This window comes from Sphaeramia orbicularis, chromosome 12, assembly GCF_902148855.1.
Source record: "Sphaeramia orbicularis chromosome 12, fSphaOr1.1, whole genome shotgun sequence".
NCBI lineage: Eukaryota > Metazoa > Chordata > Actinopteri > Kurtiformes > Apogonidae > Sphaeramia > Sphaeramia orbicularis.
In genome coordinates this window covers 78,633,825-78,656,753 of record NC_043968.1, presented here as the reverse complement: position 1 = coordinate 78,656,753, position 22,929 = coordinate 78,633,825, and the positions used below count along the sequence as shown (strand labels likewise).

General features: G+C 36.9%; 1 protein-coding gene across 1 annotated transcript; it reads right to left on the bottom strand.

The window, feature by feature from the left end:
* Positions 1-6,054: 6,054 nt before the first annotated feature.
* tescb (tescalcin b) lies at positions 6,055-22,659 on the bottom strand. The gene is made up of 9 exons (XM_030149845.1): positions 22,577-22,659; positions 22,404-22,491; positions 17,965-18,034; positions 17,674-17,754; positions 13,689-13,828; positions 13,542-13,603; positions 11,292-11,399; positions 11,165-11,212; positions 6,055-6,492 (listed from the first exon to the last, which is right to left on the bottom strand). The coding sequence occupies exons 2-9, from the start codon at positions 22,465-22,467 to the stop codon at positions 6,415-6,417; spliced, it is 651 nt and encodes a 216-aa protein (XP_030005705.1). The 5' UTR covers positions 22,468-22,491; positions 22,577-22,659; the 3' UTR covers positions 6,055-6,414.
* Positions 22,660-22,929: the final 270 nt, after the last annotated feature.

Genomic DNA, 22,929 nt, shown 5'->3' with positions numbered 1-22,929 from the left:
TGCATTGTCCAGTACTTTGCCAATGTAAACTTATTTTGCTGCCAACATTTATTAAAACATCATTTTCATCTGTATTTTTGTGCTTCCGGTGTCTCTGTAATGTGGATTAAAAGAAAAACAATGACAGATACAACATGTTTTTGGACTTAGAATGTGATTACAGGCTGAAGACAGTGGATTTGGACACATTCTGGACGCTGTTGAGTCCATTCAGAGGGGTTAAAAGAAAATCAGGAAGCTGCTGAGACGCTGACGGTGTGATATCAGCTCAGAGTGACGCATGTGTTGGACAGCAGGCTGCATCAGATAGGAAAGATTTGATGAAACTGCCCGACTGTCTGGTCGGTCACAAGGTGTGGGTGTGTGTGGCTCAGACCTCTGCATGTGTGCACGGTGTGTCAGCTGCATCTGCATATGGATAATGTTATACATGTGTATGAGGGGGGAGGGGGCGGGGCCACTAACATCCAAGTAACGGTTTGGCAGAAGCCTAATAATAGTGGGTGTCTGCAGTGGGTCAAACACACCACACACACCACACACACCACACACACCACATATGAAGTAATGCTTAACTAAACTTTCCTCAGATCACAAGTTTTTGGGAAACTGGAAGTAGATGGGGGATTCACTCTGGGTCATGAATCAAGTTCCCTGTTATAACTCTGATGTATTTACGGCTCAGAGGCAGAGGGTACGGCAGGGCAGCAGTCTGCACACACACCTCTGATCCAGAGCCGTCTGAGACCCCTACTGACACAAAGGAAGGGTCACAACAACCAGCACAACCAGCACAACCAGCACAGGGACATGTGTTTACTGTCTGCACCACTGCAACACATGTGCACAGATAGAGCTACAACAGATAGATCTATAATAGATAGATCTATAACAGACAGATCTATAATAGATAGATCTATAAGAGATAGATCCAGAAGAGATAGATCTATGATAGATAGATCTAGAACAGATAGATCTATAGGAGATAGATAGGTCTATGATAGATAGAGATATATCTAAAAGAGACAGAACTGTATTAAATAGATCTATAATGGATAGAACTATGATAGATATAGGTCTATAATAGATATATAGAGATAGAGCTAAAAGAGATAGATCTATAACAGATAGATCTATAATAGATAGATAGGTCTATAATAGAAAGATAGAGATAGATCTATAATAGATAGATCTATATTAGATAGCTCTATGATAGATATAGGTCTATAATAGATATAGATGTATAACAGATAGATCTATGATAGATAGATCTATAAGACAGATAGATCTATAATAGACAGATAGGTCTACAATAGATAGATAGAGATAGATCTATAATAGATAGATCTATAACAGACAGATCTATAATAGATAGATCTATGTCCATCCATCCTGGTGAGAGGGGGGTTAAACTTCTTTACTCAACTGAAGTTTACTAAGATAGATAGATAGATAGATAGATAGATAGATAGATAGATAGATAGATAGATAGATAGATAGATAGATAGTTCTTTCATTAATTCGTTTTCTGAACCTGTTTTATCCTCACTAGGGTCACAGGGGCGGAGCCTATTCCAGCTACCTATGGGCGAAGGCGGGGTTCACCCTGGACATGTGACCAGTTCATCACAGGACTGAACATATAGAGACAAACAGTCACTGTCACATTCACACCTATGGGTGATTTAGATTAACCCGTTAACCAATCGGAGCGTGTGTTTGGATGGTGGGAGGAACCCGAGTACCAGCGAGAACATGTACACTCCACACAGAAAGGCCCCATCAACCGGTGTTGCAATAGATAGATCAATCACTCTAAAATATATAGATCTATAATAAATACATAGATCGATCTATAATAGATAGGTCTATAATAGATAGACCTATCTATAATAGATTGATCTATAATAGACAGATAAATCCATAATAGATAAATAGATCCATAATAGATAGATAACCTGCAGAATACAGTATCTTTAATGTTTTATTGCAAATATTGATGACAGTTGACAATTCAAATCAAAAACCACATCTAAGAAATCATCAAAAACAAAATGTCATAAAACATGTTGAAAAACACAGAGTTCTACACAAATGTACGCTCTAGTTTATACTATTCTATAATGACAGAAATGACATTCAAACAGCATCAGTTTAGGTCAAAGTCTATATTTATCCTGCAGTACAGCCTGAGGGCCTCAGGAGGGCAGTATAGACCAAGGATAGAACACAGTCATGTAGAACAGACAGGTGCATCAGAGCAGGTCTAGAACAGAGGTCTGACAAAAGGGTTTATTGTCACAGAAGAAGTAAATCACACTAATAAAGGATCAATACCAGATCACTGATCCACTTTTATAAGATAATATTATGACCAACACATGTGCAGATGAAACACCTGGGAAACGTTTCAGTGTTTTGTTGTTTGACCTGATTTTTTACTTCATGTACATTTGATGTTAAACAAGAACTGATCATTACATTTTTTTTAAATCTTCATTGAATTTTCCCTTTTTGTACGGAGCTAAATGCAGACCAATACAATGGAGTCAATATATAAATAAGTCTAACATTAGTTTTTTAGTTTGAATATAATTTGGATTCAACTCTGAAAATAATTTTTTTCAGTTTTCATTTCCATTTATATTTTTCGTATTTATAACTCATAAGTGTAATTTTGTTTTAAATCCTTAACCGTAAGGGAAAGAAAACAATAACTATTCCTACACTTATTTTTATGATAAGTTGAAAGAGTTACTTAATTTTAGTTGTTTGATGAAATTGACCAATTGATCAAACTTTTGATGCTAGTTTTTTTCAAATATTGTCAAAACCTGTTGAATGCAGTCATTTTCTGTATTTTGATAGAATTATTACATCACCAAACGTATGAAGATAGATTTGTTTCTTTATTATTCAATATAAAACGTTGCGTTAACCCCAAAAAATACTTTCAACAAAAAAAATCCTCTTAAATCAAAGAATAAAAGTGTGCGTATCAATAGGATGGAGATGGAAGACGGATTTTTACTGCGTATCTGTACGCTGCCAAATGACGACTTATTTGTTCTAGAAACAGATTCCTATGTCAAACGTCATTGGTGTCGACACTTGTCACTCAAACATGTCTGAGCAATGGGGAAGTAAACGATTAATATAGATTAAAAATGAATGATATTTAATTGGGATTAATCTAAATTAATCCACAGCAACACCGTGATTAATCTGATTAAACATTTGAATCATTTGACAGAGCTACTTTTTTCACTCTAAAACATAAAGAAAAGTCTGGAGTTGACATTATTTATATAATATTGTGTTTTTATTGGACTGGTCCGGCCCATTTCAGATCATATTGGACTGAATGTGGAACTGAACTAACATGAGTTTGACAGACCTGTTCTATACACTTAGACATCCCAGTGCAGCTCATATCCTTTAATTTATTTTTGCTTTGGGGAATTTTGAGTGTTTTATTTGATATATTATTGCTACTGTTGTATAATTGACTGTATTGTTCTTTATGATGTGAACTGTTATTATTGTGACACTAAAATAATGGAGGAATTACACATACGCTCTTTAAACAAGCTTCTAATTCTGATCTGACACGTTTTATGTCCTCCTGAGACCAGCAGTGGATTTGTGTCCTCTTTAATGGACAAGTCTCACAGGTTTACTTAAAATTAAAAAAAAAAAAAAAGGAAAAAAAGAAAAAGAAAAAGAAAAAACTGTCCACTGCAAACGACGTTCTAAAAAAATAAAAAAGCACACACAAAAAACAAAACCAAAAAGTCACAAAAGAACCCCCCCCACCCGCAAAAAATAAAAGGAAGAAAACACACACTGTCCACTGCAAAGTACATTCCATAAAATAAAAAAACACACAAAAAACAAAAAGAAAAATAAAACAAACAAAAATACAACAGAAAAAAAACATTGACCACTGCAAAGGACATTCCATAAAATAAAAAAGCACACAAACAACTAACAAAAAACAAACAAAAATCAAGCAACCCCCCCCCCCCCACACACACACACACACACAAAACAGAAAAAAAATTGTCCACTGCAAAGGACATTCTATTAAAAAAAAAACAAAAAAACACAAAAAACCCACAAAAATAAAACAAAACAAAACAAACACAAAACAAACAAAAACAAACAAAAAAAACACACACTGTCCTCTGCTAAGGACATTCTATAAAATAAAAAAAACACACAAAAACAAATATAAAACAAAACAAACAAAAATAAAACAAAAAAACATTGTCTACTGCAAAGGACATTCCATTAAAATAATAATAAAAAAAAAAAAACACACTAAAAACTAACAAAAAAACAAACAAAAATAAAACAAAAATACCCCACAAAATACAGACAAAAAATTGTCCACTGCAAAGGACATTCTATAAAATAAAAAAAAAAAAACACACACAAAAAATAAAACAAAACAAAACAAAAAAACCCACACTGTCCTCTGCTAAGGACATGCTATAAAATAAAACATTGTATCTGAAAAAACTGTCTTATCATATTGTTTCCAATCAAGGCAATAATTTCATGTAAAAAAGCCCAAACTAACTTTCTTGGTTCTGAGGAGGTTTTTTTTTTTTGTTTTTTTTTTGTTTTTTTAATTTTTTTTTTCTTGGTTGTTTTTTCTCAGGAGGTTCTAAGCACTTCTGTATTTTTCATCAGACACAATCATCTCTGGAACTGTTCTTCCTGAACTGGAGCCCCAGAATGCACTTCAAATTGGCACTTTACTACTGTGCACTTTAGAAATAAAACTTTTTAGTTATTTATAGGTAACTTTTTTTTTTTTGGGGGGGGGGGTATTGTTTTTTATATCAGCATTTTATTATTTTATTATTTTTATCAGTAATCTATACTACTTACTAAATGCTGCTGACAGTCGGGGACCTGAGTACAATGTTTGGTTTCTGTGTATACTATATGCTGAAATGACAAATACATTTGAGTCTGATCTGAATCTGAACAGATAAAAGGGTTTTCAATTCAGTTCTATTCATCATGCTTTACACCAGTGTTTCTCAAACTGTGGGGCGGGCCCCTTAGGGGGAGCATGAAGGCTTGCCGGGGGGGGGGGGGGGGGGGGGGGGGGCATGGGATCTCTCCTGCGTGTTTTTTTTTTTTTCTTTTCAGGTTAAAACATGTAGCAGGTGGAACTAATGTTTTAGCGTTGGAGCACCCTGGACTCATTTTAGGGACGTACAACAAACCAATCTACTGCCATGGTGATCTGTCACTAGACTAGACAAAGAGTTTAGGTTTGGAGAATGGACAAGGATTTGACTGGAAAAGAAAAATGTGTAATACTTCTGTTTTTGAACAGTTGTACAGTTTTGCACTTTAATGTTCTGAAGTGTTCAATGTAAACGGGCTCATTTGCAGCCACTGATATTGTTAAAATTTTCATCTGTTACCAAATTTGTTTGTTGTTCTAAAAAGAGTTACTTCATTTCATAGTTGTAAGATAATTGCACATTTCCTATTTTTATTTGGACAAACATTGTCTCATGGAGCAGTCTTGTTGAGTTTATTTGTTTTGTTCAAGCAAAATATCTAAGCTATTTTTAATTTGAACGATAAATTATTCACATAAAAGCAAAAAATATTGTTACAGTACTGATGTTTCTCTCAATAAAAGTTATAATTGCGCCACAGTTGTAATGTTGTTGGGGTTGAGGGGGGCCTGGAGATTTTCTGTCCTCCAAAAGGGGAGCTCCACAGAAAAAGACTGAGAACCACTGCCTTACACTGATAAATCTGATCAGATTCGGACTTTAATGAATCAAATCAAATCAAATTTATTTATATAGTGCCAATCATAACAAAAGTTATCTCATGACACTTTACATTTGGAGCTGGTTGAAAGCAGGACTAAGTAAAGTTCCCTTTTTATCAGAAAAACAAATCATGACATCCTGTATTTCATGGGATCTATTATCACACAGATGCACAAACATGCATGATGTAAATATTCCAGTAAAATGTCACATTTATCAAATAAAAAAGGACATTTTCAGTGACTCCTCTAACTCCAGCTGTGTTTATTAAATCCATACACATGTAGTTAAACATCCCTGATAATGCAGTTTTTATGGCGTTCATATATTAAAGGTTCTTGGAGGGCGGAGCTCCAGGGTCTGCAGCTCTGTCCATATATATTAGATTATTGCTTTGTTGAACTACTCACAGGCTTAGATTAGATTATTGCTCAAACAGACACAACTACATTTGTATTTGCATAGTTATTGAAACACACATAAGGCATATATTCATTACAAGCGACACAGTTTAGTGGAACAAATATAGTTTCAAGTAGAAAGTCAAAGCATAGATAAGTGTTGGAATCCTCTGAAAGCCCCGCTGTGGTTTCATTTACCAACCTCACTTACACAGGGTGGTCGTGTCCATGTTCAAGAAGCGAATGTTCATTTTTGACTCAATTTCAAAGCCTTTCAGCAACTGCAAACAGAGAGAAAAAGGACCTAAAACACTGGACTGGAACTGGACTGAACACAGTCTGTGTCTGGTCCACTTCATTTCATGTGTATACATACACTACCAGTCAAAAGTTTTAGAACAGCCCAGATTTCTGTCTTGTCCTTCGAAGACAGCGGACGTGTTTTTCTGAGCTCTGCTATCTGCTGCTTTTTTCCTGCCTCCCCACTCTGCTTGCAGTGTCTCGTCTGACTTACTTTACTTTTTAATCCCCTGCTTGTTGAGCTCTCGAACAGCAAATATGGAATTGATCAACTGGTCACTCAGCGCAATTGACACAATTTTTTCCTAAATTGTTTCTCCCCTGAGAGCTGAGGAAGCAGCAGGTGCTTCTCAAATCTACTCCCCCTGCAGTCAAAACATCTTCCATGGCCAGGACAACAATAGGGCTGGATAAGAACTGAAAGAACTGAAAGAACTGAACTGAACTGAAAAGGACAGAATGACCCACTGGAGTCTCTTTATCTTCACACACATTCCACAATTATTACACAGTTCAAGCATCTTCCCTACCCCCATTGTTTTTTTTCACGTCTGCTGTCTGCCTAATGTTCACGCTGTCCTCCAATTCCCTTTCAAATCCATGAAAAAATTCCAGCCTGTGTCCACGTGTACTGTGTGAAAACTGTATGATGTCTTCTATTTGTGCTTTGCATTATCTTCTGTTCTTCACTGCAATTTTTGAAGAAAAGGGTTTGTGGCAGCGCTCTAGTAGGAGCAGCGGCCCGATGTCCCAAACCATTGAACTCAATTTCATTTGATGTACTTTGTACTGTCAAATGACAATAAAGGCTATTCTATTCTATTCTATTCTATTCTATTCTATTCTATTCTATTCTTCCAGTTTTTTTTTGCAGGTTTGATGGGTCGAGTTGCAGCAAGAAAGCCATTGCTGAGACTTCAGAATAAGAAACAGAGGCTTGGCTGGGCCATGAAACACCACCAGTGGACTACTGAAGACTGGAAGAAGGTGTTCTGGACTGATCAAACCTGACACTGTTCAGTCTTCTGTTCACAGTGTAAACTCAGACTTACTTACTCCTCCTCTATCTTCTCTGTGCTTTCAGCTGTTGTCCTGTCAGTCTCCTCTCACTCCAGCTGTTGACTGTCATAAACTTGTCTTCTGATTCTGTTGTGGCTTTGGTTCTTCCAGACCTCTTCTGTCAGCATTTCCCAGTCCAGTTTCTGAGTGCCTTTGGATGGTGAAGGAAACTGGACTGACTGACTCCTGGACTTTCTTTGGACATTTCTCTGTAGGACACACCTACATTTTTCAGTCTTCTGATGCTCTGTCTCTCTTCTATCATTAACTGCCTTTTCCTCTTTTCCATTTTTATAGTAACACACTACTTTCTGCAGTACAACACTGTTCAAATAATGTTCACAACGGTATGGTACCAAAGTGTGTTCCAACACTACTTCTCTGCAGACACAGGGGGTTGGAAGGAATTCACAAACGTTGGGACACCTGGAGGAACTGGTAGCACCAACTTTCAAGGCTTGATCAACCTCCATTGCTGCAGAACTGCTTTAAGTTGTTAACCCATTTCTTTTTTGCCTTTTTGTATAATTCTGAAATGTACATTATTTTTCAGTTTTGTTTAACCTTACCTTTTTTTTTTTTTTTTTTACCTCTAGCAGTTCACCGCTTACCTTTGTACCATTTCAAGTTGTTCTTTGGACTTGAACTGCTTGAATTTCAATACAAAACTGGAAAAAATGGGGGTGTTCCTAAAACTTTTTGACCAGTAGTTGTACGTCTAGTTCTCTCATTCAGGTTTGAACACATTCAAGAAAAAGTCAACAACAGGACAAACTAAAGGTAGTAATGGTGTTAAAAAATGAAATACTAGTGTGGATTTTACAAAGGTGATATGAGCAGTGGATCAGAACCATGGTTCAGCTCCAGTCCATGAGGACCAGTTAGACCACAGGTGTCAAACATGCGGCCCGGGGGCCAAAACCGGCCCACCGAAGGTTCCAATCTGGCCCACGGATGACTGGCAAAGTGCAGCAGATATGAACAGGTCAAGGGCGTCGAAGTTGCAAATAACAGCATACTAACCTAAAAATAATGACTCCAAATGTTCTTCTTGGATAATGTGAAAAATAATATGACATCATGCCTATAAATAATGGCAACACCAATTTTTTTCTCTTTGATTTATTGCAACAGAACATTAATTCTGATATCCTTTAATAATGAAAATGCTCAATAACCTGAACAAATATAACAACCTGAAATGTCTAAAGAAAACTAAGTGCAATTTTAACAATATTCTGCCTGTTTGTGTCTTGGTAGATGCACGTATGAATATGATTAAATTTTTTCTTATTATTTCTTCTTATTTTTCTTCAGAAATTTCAGTTTTTTTCAGGTTATTCACATCTTTTTTGTTGGCTAGTTTGTAAAATGTAATGTTTTTAAAATTTCTTGTTATTTTTTGTATATCAAAAATTTGGAGTTGTCATTATTTATAGGCTATTATGCTATTATTTACTGGTCCAGCCACTGGAGGTCAGACTGGGCTGAATGTGGCCCTGAAAGAAATGAGTTTGACACCCCTGAGTTAGACAATAAATATGTGGAGGAATGATTTGAAATGTTGGTCATCAGCAGGGTGTGATTTGTTGGGGAGGGGGTGGGGGTGGAGGATCCACCCCCCATCTGGTTTTTATTCCACCCCCCATCTGGAATTTCATCCTCGGGGAAGGGGGGGGGGGGGGGGGGGGGGCACCTACCAATTGCTGGCCCATGATAGGTAAACGTGTGGACCCTTCGTTAAAATTCAGTATCTTGTCAATCTGTCAGAGCGCGGAGGGGGGGGTGGGTGGGGCAGGGTGTCCTTACATAACGTCACTTATACTGTGTTTCCACCAGCTCGACTTGATCCACTCGACTCGACCTTTTTTTTGCGTTTCCATTACGAAAAAGGACTGGAATCTGGTACCTGGTACTAGTTTTTTGGTATCACCTCCGCCAAGGTTCCAGGACTGGGGACCAGATACTAAAAGGTGATGTATAACACAGCAGACCACTGATTGTCAGAGTTGTCTCAAAAAACAGATGCAGAAGTTTACAGTAAATATGTCGGCAGGTTAATCCACATGATGACAGCCTGTAAAACTACACCCTTCAGTCAGGAGGTTCAGTCTTTGGTGGCCGACGTAAAAATTCAGCATGAGTTTGACAAGACAACACGCAACGAGGGAGTGTATCAGCGACTCTCTGAGCAAACGACACAGAAGTAACGCACCACATCGCTATGACGACCAGGTACTGTAAAGTCAGTAGTATCCTGTAATGGAAATAGGACCTGGTACCAGAGTCAAGTCTAGTCGAGCCGGTTCCACGTGGTGGAAACGCAGCATTTACACTAGCGTGAAAATTAACCTGAATCAACATACTTTCAACCAGTGGCGGCTGCTCGTCTTTCAGAGAGGGGAAGCTCATTGTTGGCTTACATAAAAAAAATTGTCAAGTTACTTAAACATAAATTCGGCCCTCTGTTCCATTAGCATTGTCTGCCATCGTGTGCACCTTGCTAGATAGCTAGTTCACTCCGACCTAGCCGACAGTATGATGATCTAACTATCTACAAACGATATTAAACTCGAACAAGAAATGATAAATTAACGTGACAAATTCATGGGGCCAAGTGGATACCAGTTAGAATGGTGGTTTCCAGCCTTTTTTGGCTCGTGACCCCATTTTATCATCACAAATTTCTGGCAACCCCCAGACATTTCAAAACAGAGATTTTTTTTGCTAAAATTAATGTGTTTTAGATCCTGGAATAGTTTGCTATACTATGTTTCAAATAAACGTTAATTTTAGATGACATTTAGTCTATATAATGTATATTATTCTGGACGGAGGCAGAAAAGCCAGGTGTAGATTACTGCACAGAGTTAGAATTGGATTTTCCTTGGTCAGGATATGCTGTGATTTACAAGGCTGACAATAAATACTGAACAAACAAGAACTCAAACTATGAATTATGAAAGAGCTGCAGCATCTGAAACTGACCACAATGAACATTTGACAGATAAACAGAACCACAGTGCTTCAGTTTCAGCTTCAGAGTTTGTCATGTCTTTTACATATTGTGATTGTCTCTGTCAACTCACCATATATTTTTATCAGTAAGTTTTTTTTTTTTTTTTTTTTTTTTTTTTTTTATCAATTACTAGAAATTTAAGGTGACCCCATTTGAATTCCAGGCAACCTCACATGGGGTCCCGACCCCAAGGTTGAAAAACACTAGGTTAGAGGGTGTGAACATTTGGTGTTAGATCTGCTGAATACTAGAGGAATAGAACCAGGAGTTGGACGATGAAAGGATGTAATGGTTCACTTTAGTTTCACGCCAGCATTAGTTACATTAGTTATGGACCATCCCCCTGCTCCAAACCCCCCCCCCCCCCCCCCCCCCCACCCCCCCCCACAAAAAAAACGCCCCCACCCCTGTTTTTTTGACAAATCCCACCCTGGTCATCAGTGTTCCTCAAAGACAGAGGAAGGGGCTTGGATGCTCTGCCCCCAGAACCCAAAGAAACAGATCCAAGACATCTGTATGTAGTTCAGGTGTAAAGGGCAAGGGCTCAACACCAAGATGAACACATCTGTACAAACCTTAAGGAAGTGCTCAAATGTGATGCCTTCATAAAATTCATCAGGTTCCTGTAAGTGAAAAGTACAAGTTACACACATTATAATGAAGTAGAGTATTTACTGTGAGTAGACTTTACAGGTATCTCACCATGTGTCCCATTGAGATACTGGCCACCTCCAACATGGCGGCATCAGCGATGCTTTTGGCCGTTTCCTTTCCCAGTGCACCGCTACGAGACAACAGCTCCTCCACGACCTTCACACACACACGAGGATAAGAGGTCAAATACAACTAGACAGTACAGATGGGGACATTTACATACATACAGTACTGTTAGGAGTTGGTTTGTCCTTTAGATTAGTTGTTTTTACAGTGTTTGAATGAGCTTACATATTTATGTCTCTGTCTTTTTCCTTCAGATACAACAAGAAAATGGAGTAAATACAGTAAATACATGCACAGCCTAAAAAGACCCAAACAGAACTGAATGGGATAAAGGTTAAAGACTGAGAAAAAAATATGTATGTTCATTTAAACTCCAGAAAAACAACTAATGTAAAGGACAAACAAAACTTTTGCAGTTATATATATATATATATATATATATATATATATATATATATATGTGTGTGTGTGTGTGTGTGTGTGTGTGTGTAACTGATGATATTTGTCCTATTTATGGATTCAACCACTCCCTCGCCTCCTATTGTGTCATTTAACAGAAGTCTGATATTCCTGTGACCTATTTGTACTCGTCCTTAAAACTGGTTTAACGAACCACAGAAAAACACAAACAACTACTGTTACCACTGCCCCACTAACCACCTTCATATATTTAACATATATCCTTAGTGTCCACAGCCAGGGTCAAAGTGCAAAATATATTTATCTCTACTGTTTCTTAGTTGGTGACATGCTTGTTTTTATTCTGTATATACAGTATATTTACGCTTTTCTTTTCTTTACTTTTCTTTTCTTTTCTTTTCTAGTGTTTTGCACTATGCACCACTAGAGAGTTGTCTCTTTTAATTTCGTTGTACATGTGTATAATGACAATAAAGGCAATCTGTTCTATTCTATTCTATTCTATTCTATTCTATTCTATTCTATTCTATTCTATTCTATTCTATTCTATTCTATTCACATATGAGGCTCAGAAAAACCTGGTCTCCTGTTCTGGTCCAGGTTCTGTTTCTACTGTTTTTATGGTTTGTACTGATGCAGACTGATGAGGATGAACCTGTTGGGGCCAAAAACCATTTAATCCACTGGAAAAATGTAAATCTGACCAAGTGGATTTGTCTCATTTCTAGTAAATCTGATTTGAAGAAATCTGACCAAGATAATTTTCACTTTTTCCACTGACACATTTTTTTTTTTTTTTTTTGCTTAATTCAACTTTGTTTTTTTGTTTTTTTTACTTAATTCAAGCAAAAAATAAATAAATAAATAAATAAATAAATAAATAAAAATCTGCCAGTGGAACAAGTGAAAATTATCTTGGTCAGATTTATTGAAATCCGATTTTCTAGATCACAGGTTTCAAACATGCGGCCCAAGGGCCAAATCCGGCCCACCAAAGGGTCCAGTCCAGCCCTTGGGATGAATTTGTGCAAAACTGCAAAAATTACACTAAGTTACAAACAATCCTTTAAGTTCAGGTTCCACATTCGGACTAATTCAATCTCACATGGGCAGGATTCAGTAAAATACTATCATAATAACATATAAATAATAACAACTCCAAATTTTTCTCTTTGTAAATGCAAATATTTTCATGTATTTACACTAAAACAAAGTAGAATTTTGCAAAAAATGTGAATAACCTGAAAAAATGGGAACAACCTGAAATTTCTTAAGAGGAATACCATTTTAACAATATTCTGTCTGTTATTAAATGTTTTGTGTATTTGTAAGTTATAATGTACATGTGCAAATGATAAATTGAGGCATAATATTGTTAAAATTACACTTATTTTTTCAGTTTGTTCACGTTATTCACATCTTTTGAAAGGATAGGTTGTAGATGTAAACCTTTTCATAGTGTAAATTTACTTTTTTTGCTCTAAACCATAGAGAAAAGTTTGGAGTTGACATTATTTATATATTATTATGTTATTTTACCGGTTTGGCCCACCTCCGATCAAATTTAGCTGAATGTGGCCCCTGAACTAAAATGAGTTTGACACCCCTGATCTAGATCTATTGTCTATAAATCAGTTCTTACATGTCACTGAAAACTTCCTCTGTAGGTGACTATGTCTGATTTTAAGTGCGATGAGGTATTTGGACTAGAGTGGGACCAGTGGGACCAGTGGGACCATCTGTCCTCAATAATGGACTCAGACTCTACATGGACATGGTTGTCCTCCTCAGATCTAAACGTCTCAGACTTACATGTCTGTACTCCTGGAGGGTTATGGTGCCGTCGTTGTCGGTGTCGTGCATATTGAACAGAACTGTGGACAAAACCAGACAGGAAACAGAATGAGTGTGAGTCATAAAGGATGTGAAAGGGGATCGTGTGCTGCCTTTGAGGCTCACATCTCAGTTTCTCCTTTCGGATGCTCTCACGCTGCTCATCTGTCATGTTCATGGACGGAGGTCTGAAGTGGGACATGACCACCAGGAACTCCTCAAAGCTGATCTCCTCCACTTTCCCCTCATTATTCTGACGATAGTTTCTACAAAAAGAAACAAAGGAAACGTTAACAGGTCTGGTGTGGTTTTAACCCTTAAAGACCCAAACATCCACCTTTTAACCCTTAAACAGCCAAACGTCCGCCTTTAACCCTTAAAGACCTAAATGTTCACCTTTAACCCTCAAAGACCCAAACATCCACCTTTAACCCTCAAAGACCCAAACATCCACCTTTAACCCATAAAGACCCAAATGTTCACCTTTAACCCATAAAGACCCAAACGTCCACCTTTAACCTTTAAAGACCCAAACGTCCCCCTTAAACCCTTAAAAACCCAAGTGTCCACCTTTAACCCATAAAGACCCAAACATCCACCTTTAACCCATAAAGACCTAAACGTCCACCTTTAACCCATAAAGACCCGAATATTCACCTTTAACCCTTAAAGACCAAAACGTCCCCCTTAAACCCTTAAAAACCCAAGTGTCCACCTTTAACCCATAAAGACCCAAACATCCACCTTTAACCCATATAGACCTAAACGTCCACCTTTAACCCATAAAGACCCAAATGTTCACCTTTAACCCATAAAGACCCAAACGTCCACCTTTAACCCATAAAGACCCAAACATCCACCTTTTAACCCTTAAAGACCCAAACGTCCGCCTTTAACCCTTAAAGACCTAAATGTTCACCTTTAACCCTCAAAGACCCAAACATCCACCTTTAACCCTCAAAGACCCAAACATCCACCTTTAACCCATAAAGACCCAAATGTTCACCTTTAACCCATAAAGACCCAAACGTCCACCTTTAACCTTTAAAGACCCAAATGCCCCCCTTAAACCCTTAAAAACCCAAGTGTCCACCTTTAACCCATAAAGACCCAAACATCCACCTTTAACCCATAAAGACCTAAACATCCACCTTTAACCCATAAAGACCCAAATGTTCACCTTTAACCCATAAAGACCCAAACGTCCACCTTTAACCTTTAAAGACCCAAACGTCCGCCTTTAACCCTTAAAGGCCCAAACGTCCACCTTTAACCCATAAAGACCCAAACGTCCGCCTTTAACCCTTAAAGACCCAAACGTCCGCCTTTAACCCTTAAAGACCCAAACATTCACCTTTAACCCTTAAAGACCCAAACGTCCGCCTTTAACCCTTAAAGACCCAAACGTTTACCTTTAACCCTTAAAGACCTAAACGTCCGCCTTTAACCCTTAAAGACCCAAACGTCCGCCTTTAACCCTTAAAGACCCAAACGTCCACCTTTAACCCTTTAAGACCCAAACGTCCACCTTTAACCCTTAAAGACCCAAACGCCCGCCTTTAACTCTTAAAGACCCAAACGTCCACCTTTAACCCTTAAAGACCCAAACGCCTGCCTTTAACTCTTAAAGACCCAAACGTTCACCTTTAACCCTTAAAGACCCAAACGTCCGCCTTTAACTCTTAAAGACCCAAACGTTCACCTTTAACCCTTAAAGACCCAAACGTTCACCTTTAACCCTTAAAGACCCAAACGTTCACCTTTAACCCTTAAAGACCCAAACGTTCACCTTTAACCCTTAAAGACCCAAACGTCCACCTTTAACCCGGAAAGACCCAAACATCCACCTTTAACCCTGAAAGACCCAAACGTTCACCTTTAACCCTTAAAGACCCGAATGTTTACCTTTAACCCTTAAAGACCCAAACGGCTGCCTTTAACCCTGTGGGTTTGGAGTATATAATAATAATAATGATAATAATAATAATAATAATAATACATTTTATTTATAGGTGCCTTTAGGGACACTCAAGGTCACCATACAAAGTTGTTAAAAATAAATAAAACACAATTAAAATTACACACACACACACACACACATATATGTATATATATATATATATATATATATATATATATATATATATATATATATATATATATATATATATATACACATATTATATATATATATACATATGTTCTGTCTCTGTATGATTGTGCTGATGCTTCACTGTTCTCTCTTATCCTTAACTCTCTGTTTTTAATAAATGTGCTGTAATATATTGTTTTTTTGGTTCCTATTGTCATCAGACTACAGCAGGATACCAGTCATGTTAGATAAATCTGATGTTTTTATTATTACTGATGCAGTTCATTAATTGGAATTAATTGGGATGGCGCCATGCTATGGTAATAGCACGGCCAGCAAATGGCTTTTGTGTACTAGATAGATAGATAGATAGATAGATAGATAGATAGATAGATAGATAGATAGATAGATAGATAGATAGATAGATAGATAGATAGATAGATAGATAGATAGATAGATAGATAGATAGATAGATAGATAGATAGATAGATAGTAACTGTGAAAATGGCTGGTTACTATTTACTTATTTATGACATTTTATCTCTATTACTGATGGTGGTGTCTCATCCTTTATTGGTAATATTTTTAATCACATTTGCTTTTAATTCTTTTGATGTTGTTCCATATTTTGGATTTAGGGTTGTTCAGTAGTTTTATTTATGTATGTACTGGTGCTGTATCCTGTCCCATGTTTCCGTTTGTCATTGGTGTTATTTACTGCTGTCATGTGTCTGCGCTGTTATTTATTAGTATGTGTCTGCACTCACATGTCTTCTGCTTTGTACTGGCTTTTCTGTAATGGAGTTACAGCCCCCCCATGCACTACTGCCTACAACCAATTTACCCCCAAGGACAATAAAGTATATCTTATCTTATCTTATATATTTATAGATGTACATAGCTTCTTTTTATAGAATTTTTTTTTTTTTTCTAGTATTTTTATCTGACTCTCTGAACAACCACACATGAATTCCGATGTGAATCTACATAAATGGAAAATAAACTTTGGAATCTTGACTCTTTGATTTTCCATGACATAATCAACTAATAAACTAAACTAAACCAAACCATGTCAATAATTGGTGTCAAATACAGTTCTTCATCTTTTCATGGTCATTAGATATGACCATATTTGGATGTTCAGAGGCTCCGTAGTTACCGTGGAAACACCATCATCTTGAGTTGGATCAATGACAGTGGATGGACACACTGGGTTTATGTTCAGTTAATGACAGATCGGACTGAAAAAGACACTGTTTATTCAGTTTGATCTGTTTCTAATATTATTAATAATACATTTTATTTATAGGCGCCTTTCTTGGGTTTATATATAGATTAAATAAAATGAACCAAAAAAAAGTACAGAATGAAAAATAACATGAAAAAAAAAGCACAAAGTATACTAAAATTAAGTAAAGAAGAATGAAATAAGCAACAAAATGAACAAAAACAGCCAAAGTCATCAATAAAATGGACAAAAATGAATAAAAAAAGTTAACAAAAATAATAAGTAACATGAACAAAATAAGACACAAACTGAACAAAATTGGGGAAAAAAAAGAAAATATAAAAAATAATAAATAACATGAAGAAAAAAATAAGCAACAAAATGAACAAAAACAGTCAAAGTAATGAATAAAATGAACAAAATTGATTAAAAAACAAAAAACAAAAAAACAACTGAAACATTGACTCTCTAGTTAAACCCATGGAGTTGGATCAATGACAGTGGATGGACACACTGGGTTTATGTTCAGTTAATGACAGATTGGACTGAAAAAGACACTGTTTATTCAGTTTGATCTGTTCCTGATAGAATAACCATCAACTTTAATCTGAGCTTTAATGAACATCTACATGATCAGTGAATTAAATATAGAAAATACTGGATTTATTCTGAAAAAATGCAAAATACAGAGGCTAATATTATAGTAAATGGTGAAAAATCACTTCAGAAAGGCCTTTATGGGTGAACAGAGAACAGAATAAAGCAGATGTATGTATAAAATGCCACTGTACCTCCTGTCGAAGAAGGCCTCTATGATCTGTGCACGGATAGGGTTACATGCCAGGTCTGGGATTGCACTGAAGTGATCTCGTCTGTTGGAGGAAAATGCATTTGAAGGCGTGGCTAGTGTCGGCCCATGCAGTTGTACATAATCATTAGACATGCAGACCTCAGACCTGTTCTGCAGGTTTCTACTTCCAGTGAATTCTGTTTACACACTCAGCTGATTTCCACAGAACTGTTTCCTTCTTTGTCTCAAAAATCAACAGAACATAAACCTTGGGGCACATTCCTGCACTCACCGCAGCGTCGGCTCATTGTGGCTCAGCTGCTTGAACCTTTTGTGAAGGACCCCGATCTGTTCGTACGAAACTGAGAGAGGAAGACAAACAAACCGGAGACGTTTTAGTGTCACGTACGTTCGGTGAATTTTGGTGTGATGCAAACGCAGGAGCAGCCTTCACACATCTGAAATAAAGCAGAGCATGGATGGGTAGGGTGGTCCTTATATGGGGTCAAAAATTTTTTTTTGGAAATGTTCAACTCTCACCCCCTAAATTTGTTAGGATGCCAATAAAAACAAACTGTGCAAAATGTCAGATTGTTTTGAAAATATCTGGGGGTAGCTCAAGGCCTTCAAATATTTCCAAAATCGTTAAATATTGCATAAATTTCACCGTTCTTACAAACGCACGCCTCATTACAAAATGGAATGCAATATTGCTTTTATTAACACCCACACATTAACTACATGTGCACAACTACACAATATATCCATAAAAAGGAACAAACAAGCCAAAAAAGTTCATGCATGTATTCGCAAAAGATCGTAGAACTCAAGTCACAATTATCATCTTGTCTTGAGTTGAGTGATCGTAACTGTTGTCACATGTACAGGGTGGGGAAGCAAAATGTACAATATTTTGAGGCAGGGATTGAAAGACAGTGTATGACCAATTAGTTTATTGAAAGTCATGAGAATTTATTTGCCACAAGAAAACTGACATAATAGAAAATGTTTTTATTCTATGTGTCCTCCTTCTTTCTCAATAACTGCCTTCACACGCTTCCTGAAACTTGCGCAAGTGTTCCTCAAATATTCGGGTGACAACTTCTCCCATTCTTCTTTAATAGTATCTTTAAGAAAGTCGACATTGCTGTGTGATGTTCTATTGGTAGCATGTTCTAAAACGCCCCAAATAGTATAATCTAGAGGGTTTAGATCTGGGCTAGAAGGCGGCCATAAACATGATTCCCAAAAATTGCTGAAGTTGGATTTGTTGCTGTTGTCAACAAGTGTTTTGGTGTTCTTGTGTAAGATTTTAACTTCAAATCATATTTTACTGCATTTCTAACAGTCTTGTTGTCTACCTCAAGTTCAATTGCCATTTTTCTCATGGATTTGGTTGGATCCTTTAGGATTTTGGATTTGAGAGCTTTAATAAAAGCTTTGGTACGTTTTTTGTTGCTTCCTCCACTTCCAGACTTTCTCGTAATAGTTTTGCTCATAGTCATTCTCTTCTTTCCATTATAAACAGTCTTTATGGACACTCCAACTATTTGTGAAATCTCCTTTGGTGTGACGAGTGCATTCAGCAAATCACACACTCTTTGACGTTTGCTTTCCTGATTACTCATATGGGCAAAAGTTTCTGAAAAGGTATGGATAATAGTGTTAGGTATGATTATGACATCAATATATGTTTGGTTTCAAAACAATTGACGTAGTGCCTGCTGAGAAAAAACAACTAAATGTTCATTGTAAATTTCGCTTCCCCACTCTGTATATTACAAGTATGTTACAAAATAGCAAGAAACAAATGAACAAAAATAGTGTCCTGCATTCATGACTGAATATTGAACTGAAAAATGCATGATGATAATGTTGATTAACATCTACTGTCACTCTGGAGCACTGAGCAGCGTGGCCTTTCTTGCATCAGAGTATTGTCTGTGCTTCACTCAGATATGTTTTTACTGTCACAGACATACCACTATCCAAATCCAGACTCAAAACTCACTTATTTAGAATAGCCTACCCCCCATAAGCTCTACTCTCCATTCTACAACTTCATTTCTATATATAGTAATCATTTGTTTTAATCTGTTTATTTCTTTGTATTTTATGGATTGTTTGTTTTATCTTGTTGTACAGTGTTCTTGGGTGTCTTGAAAGGCACTTATAAATAAAATATATTATTATTATTACTACTTACTAAAACACTAAACAGTGATTCCACACAAATTGTGCACAACAGCACCTTTTGGAGGAAACCCAAAATTAGGAGATGAGGTCAGCAAATCCAAGCAATATGGACATTTTAAGCTTCATCTAGTGATGTGCTGACTGGGTAAAACCACCACATGTGGTTACCAACAGTCAGAATACGTAAGGCCTAGATCTACAGGGTGGGGAAGCAAAATTTACAATGAACATTTAGTTGTTTTTTCTCAGCAGGCACTACGTCAATTGTTTTGAAACCAAACATATACTGATGTCATAATCATACCTAACACTATTATCCATACCTTTTCAGAAACTTTTGCCCATATGAGTAATCAGGAAAGCAAATGTCAAAGAGTGTGTGATTTGCTGAATGCACTCGTCACACCAAAGGAGATTTCAAAAATAGTCAGAGTGTCCATAAAGACTGTTTATAATGGAAAGAAGAGAATGACTATGAGCAAAACTATTACGAGAAAGTCTGGAAGATACTATTAAAGAAGAATGGGAGAAGTTGTCACCCGAATATTTGAGGAACACTTGCGCAAGTTTCAGGAAGCGTGTGAAGGCAGTTATTGAGAAAGAAGGAGGACACAGAATAAAAACATTTTCTATTATCTAAATTTTCTTGTGGCAAATAAATGCTCATGACTTTCAATAAACTAATTGGTCATACACTGTCTTTCAATCCCTGCCTCAAAATATTGTAAATTTTGCTTCCCCACCCTGTATATGATCAAATGAACCAATTTCAGCCATAAATCATTAAACAGCAGGCCAGAAGCCTGGCACACAATGCAGCATGTAACATGCGAAAAATACCGAATACGGTTAACTGTTATATTTTAAACTTCTTGAGCAACCTCTAAATATTGGTTCATGTTCCTAAAATTTTGCCAGAATTTTTTTTTTTAATTTATCCTAACAAATTGGTGGGGTGAGAACATGAACATTTGAAAGTTGAAAAATAAGGACCACCCTAATGGATGGGATACGGTGGGACTTGGACGGGAACAGCTGATTTTCTGACTCAGATCATGGAAGTAAAGTCTGCCTCCACCTTCTGTGTCACAGCAGAAGATTTGTCTATTCAGATTTTATGTAAAACACAGTGGTACAACTGACCTACTCCATGAAAACCTACAGCAGTTCAGTCCAATATGAGCTAAAGTGGACTGGACCAGAACAATAATAACAGCAGAACCTATAAATAATGTCACATGCAAACATTTATGTATGTTTAAGAATAAAAAAAAAGTAGAATTACATTATGAAATTATTTACATCTACAAAATATCCTTCAAAAAAGTGTGAATAATGTGAAAAACTATGAAAAAAGTGATCGTTCATATATTCAGTGTAATTTTTTCATTTCACACATTCATCCCAGGGGTCGATCGGACCCTTTGGTGGACTGGATTTGACCCCTGAGCCGCATGTTTGACCCCCCCCCAGTATAAAAAATGTCAACGACAAACTTTGGTCTATGTTTTAAAGTGAAAAAAGTAGAATTACATTATGGAATCATTTACATCCACAAACTATCCTTTAAAAAATGTGAATGATGTGAACAACTATGAAAAAACTTACATTAATTAAGAAAAATTAGACCAATTTAACTATATTCTGCTTCACTCTTGTTTTCAGCTCAGTTTTAGCTGCTTTTAGTTGTGTTTAGCTGCTTTTACTTGTTTTTAGCTTAGTTTTAGTTGCTTTTACTCATTTTTAGCTTAGTTTAAGCTTCTTTTACTTGTTTTTAGCTTAGTTTTAGATGCTTTTACTCGTTTTTTTTTTTTTAGCTTAGTTTAAGCTGCTTTTAATTGTTTCTAGCTTAGTTTTAGCTGCTTTTACTTGTTTTCAGCTCAGTTTTAGCGGCTTTTAATTGTATTTACCTGCTTTTACTTGTTTTTAGCTTAGTTTTAGCTGCTTTTACCCATTTTTAGCTTAGTTTTAACTGCTTTTACTCATTTTTAGCTTAATTTTAGCTGCTTTTAATTGTTTTTTGCTTAGTTTTAGCTGCTTTTACTCATTTTTAACTTAGTTTTAGCTGCTTTTACTCATTTTTAGCTTAGTTTAAGCTACTTTTACTCATTTTTATCTTAGTTATAGCTGCTTGTACTCATTTTCAGCATAGTTAAAGCTGCTTTTAAGTTATTTTTTATTTATTTTATTTTATTTATTGCATTATAAAAGTCGCTTTGGGCAAAAGCATCTGCCAAACGCATAAATGTAATTGTAATTTCATGAACCTTGATTTTTCTACATAACAATAAAAATATACAGAGAATGTTCCCATAAATCCTACAGTCTGTTTGTGTCCTCTAATAACACCCTGAGGTTGAACTGTTGAATTCCACAGTGTTTCTATGAGTGAACCATAAAGGGTTAAAAACACGGATACTTGGTTCAACTTAAACTGGTTCAAGGATAATTCTGTGTTTGATCAGTGTGTCCTGGGTGTGTGTCAGACAGACAGGCAGACAGACAGGCTGTGGTGCAGTGGACAGGTCTACTTACAGCCGGTCTTGTCCGCCAGGTCCCTGTACTCCGGTTGCGCAGGTGCGGACTGAAGCGCACCCATTCCACCGACAGGATCTGCGCGAGTCTGAAACGGAAACACATGCGCAATGAAGACAAACACACAGAGGACAGTCCACAGAGCATCACGTGTGGGTCTCATCCGTGTCCACCTGCTGTCCGTCTGTCTGTCCTCCTTCAGGTCCGCCGTCCCTGAGCGTCTCCAGGCAGGACGCATCCTCCGCACACTGCGCCTCTACTTCCGCGACTATGACGTCACGGATGGAGACCAACAGGCTGTCAATTATTCAGTCACACTGGTTTATTGATGCAGGTTTGTTTACCACGGTGGGGGGAGGCAAACATAAGGCCCGCGGACCAAGACATGGCCGCCAAAAGGTTCAGTCCGGGCCCCTGGGAGGAGTTTATGAAAAGAAAAATGACACTGGAGAAATTAACAAGGATGACGAGGGAAGATGATTAGGGCCACTGGGAAAAAAAAAAAAAAAAGGTCCAATACATGTTT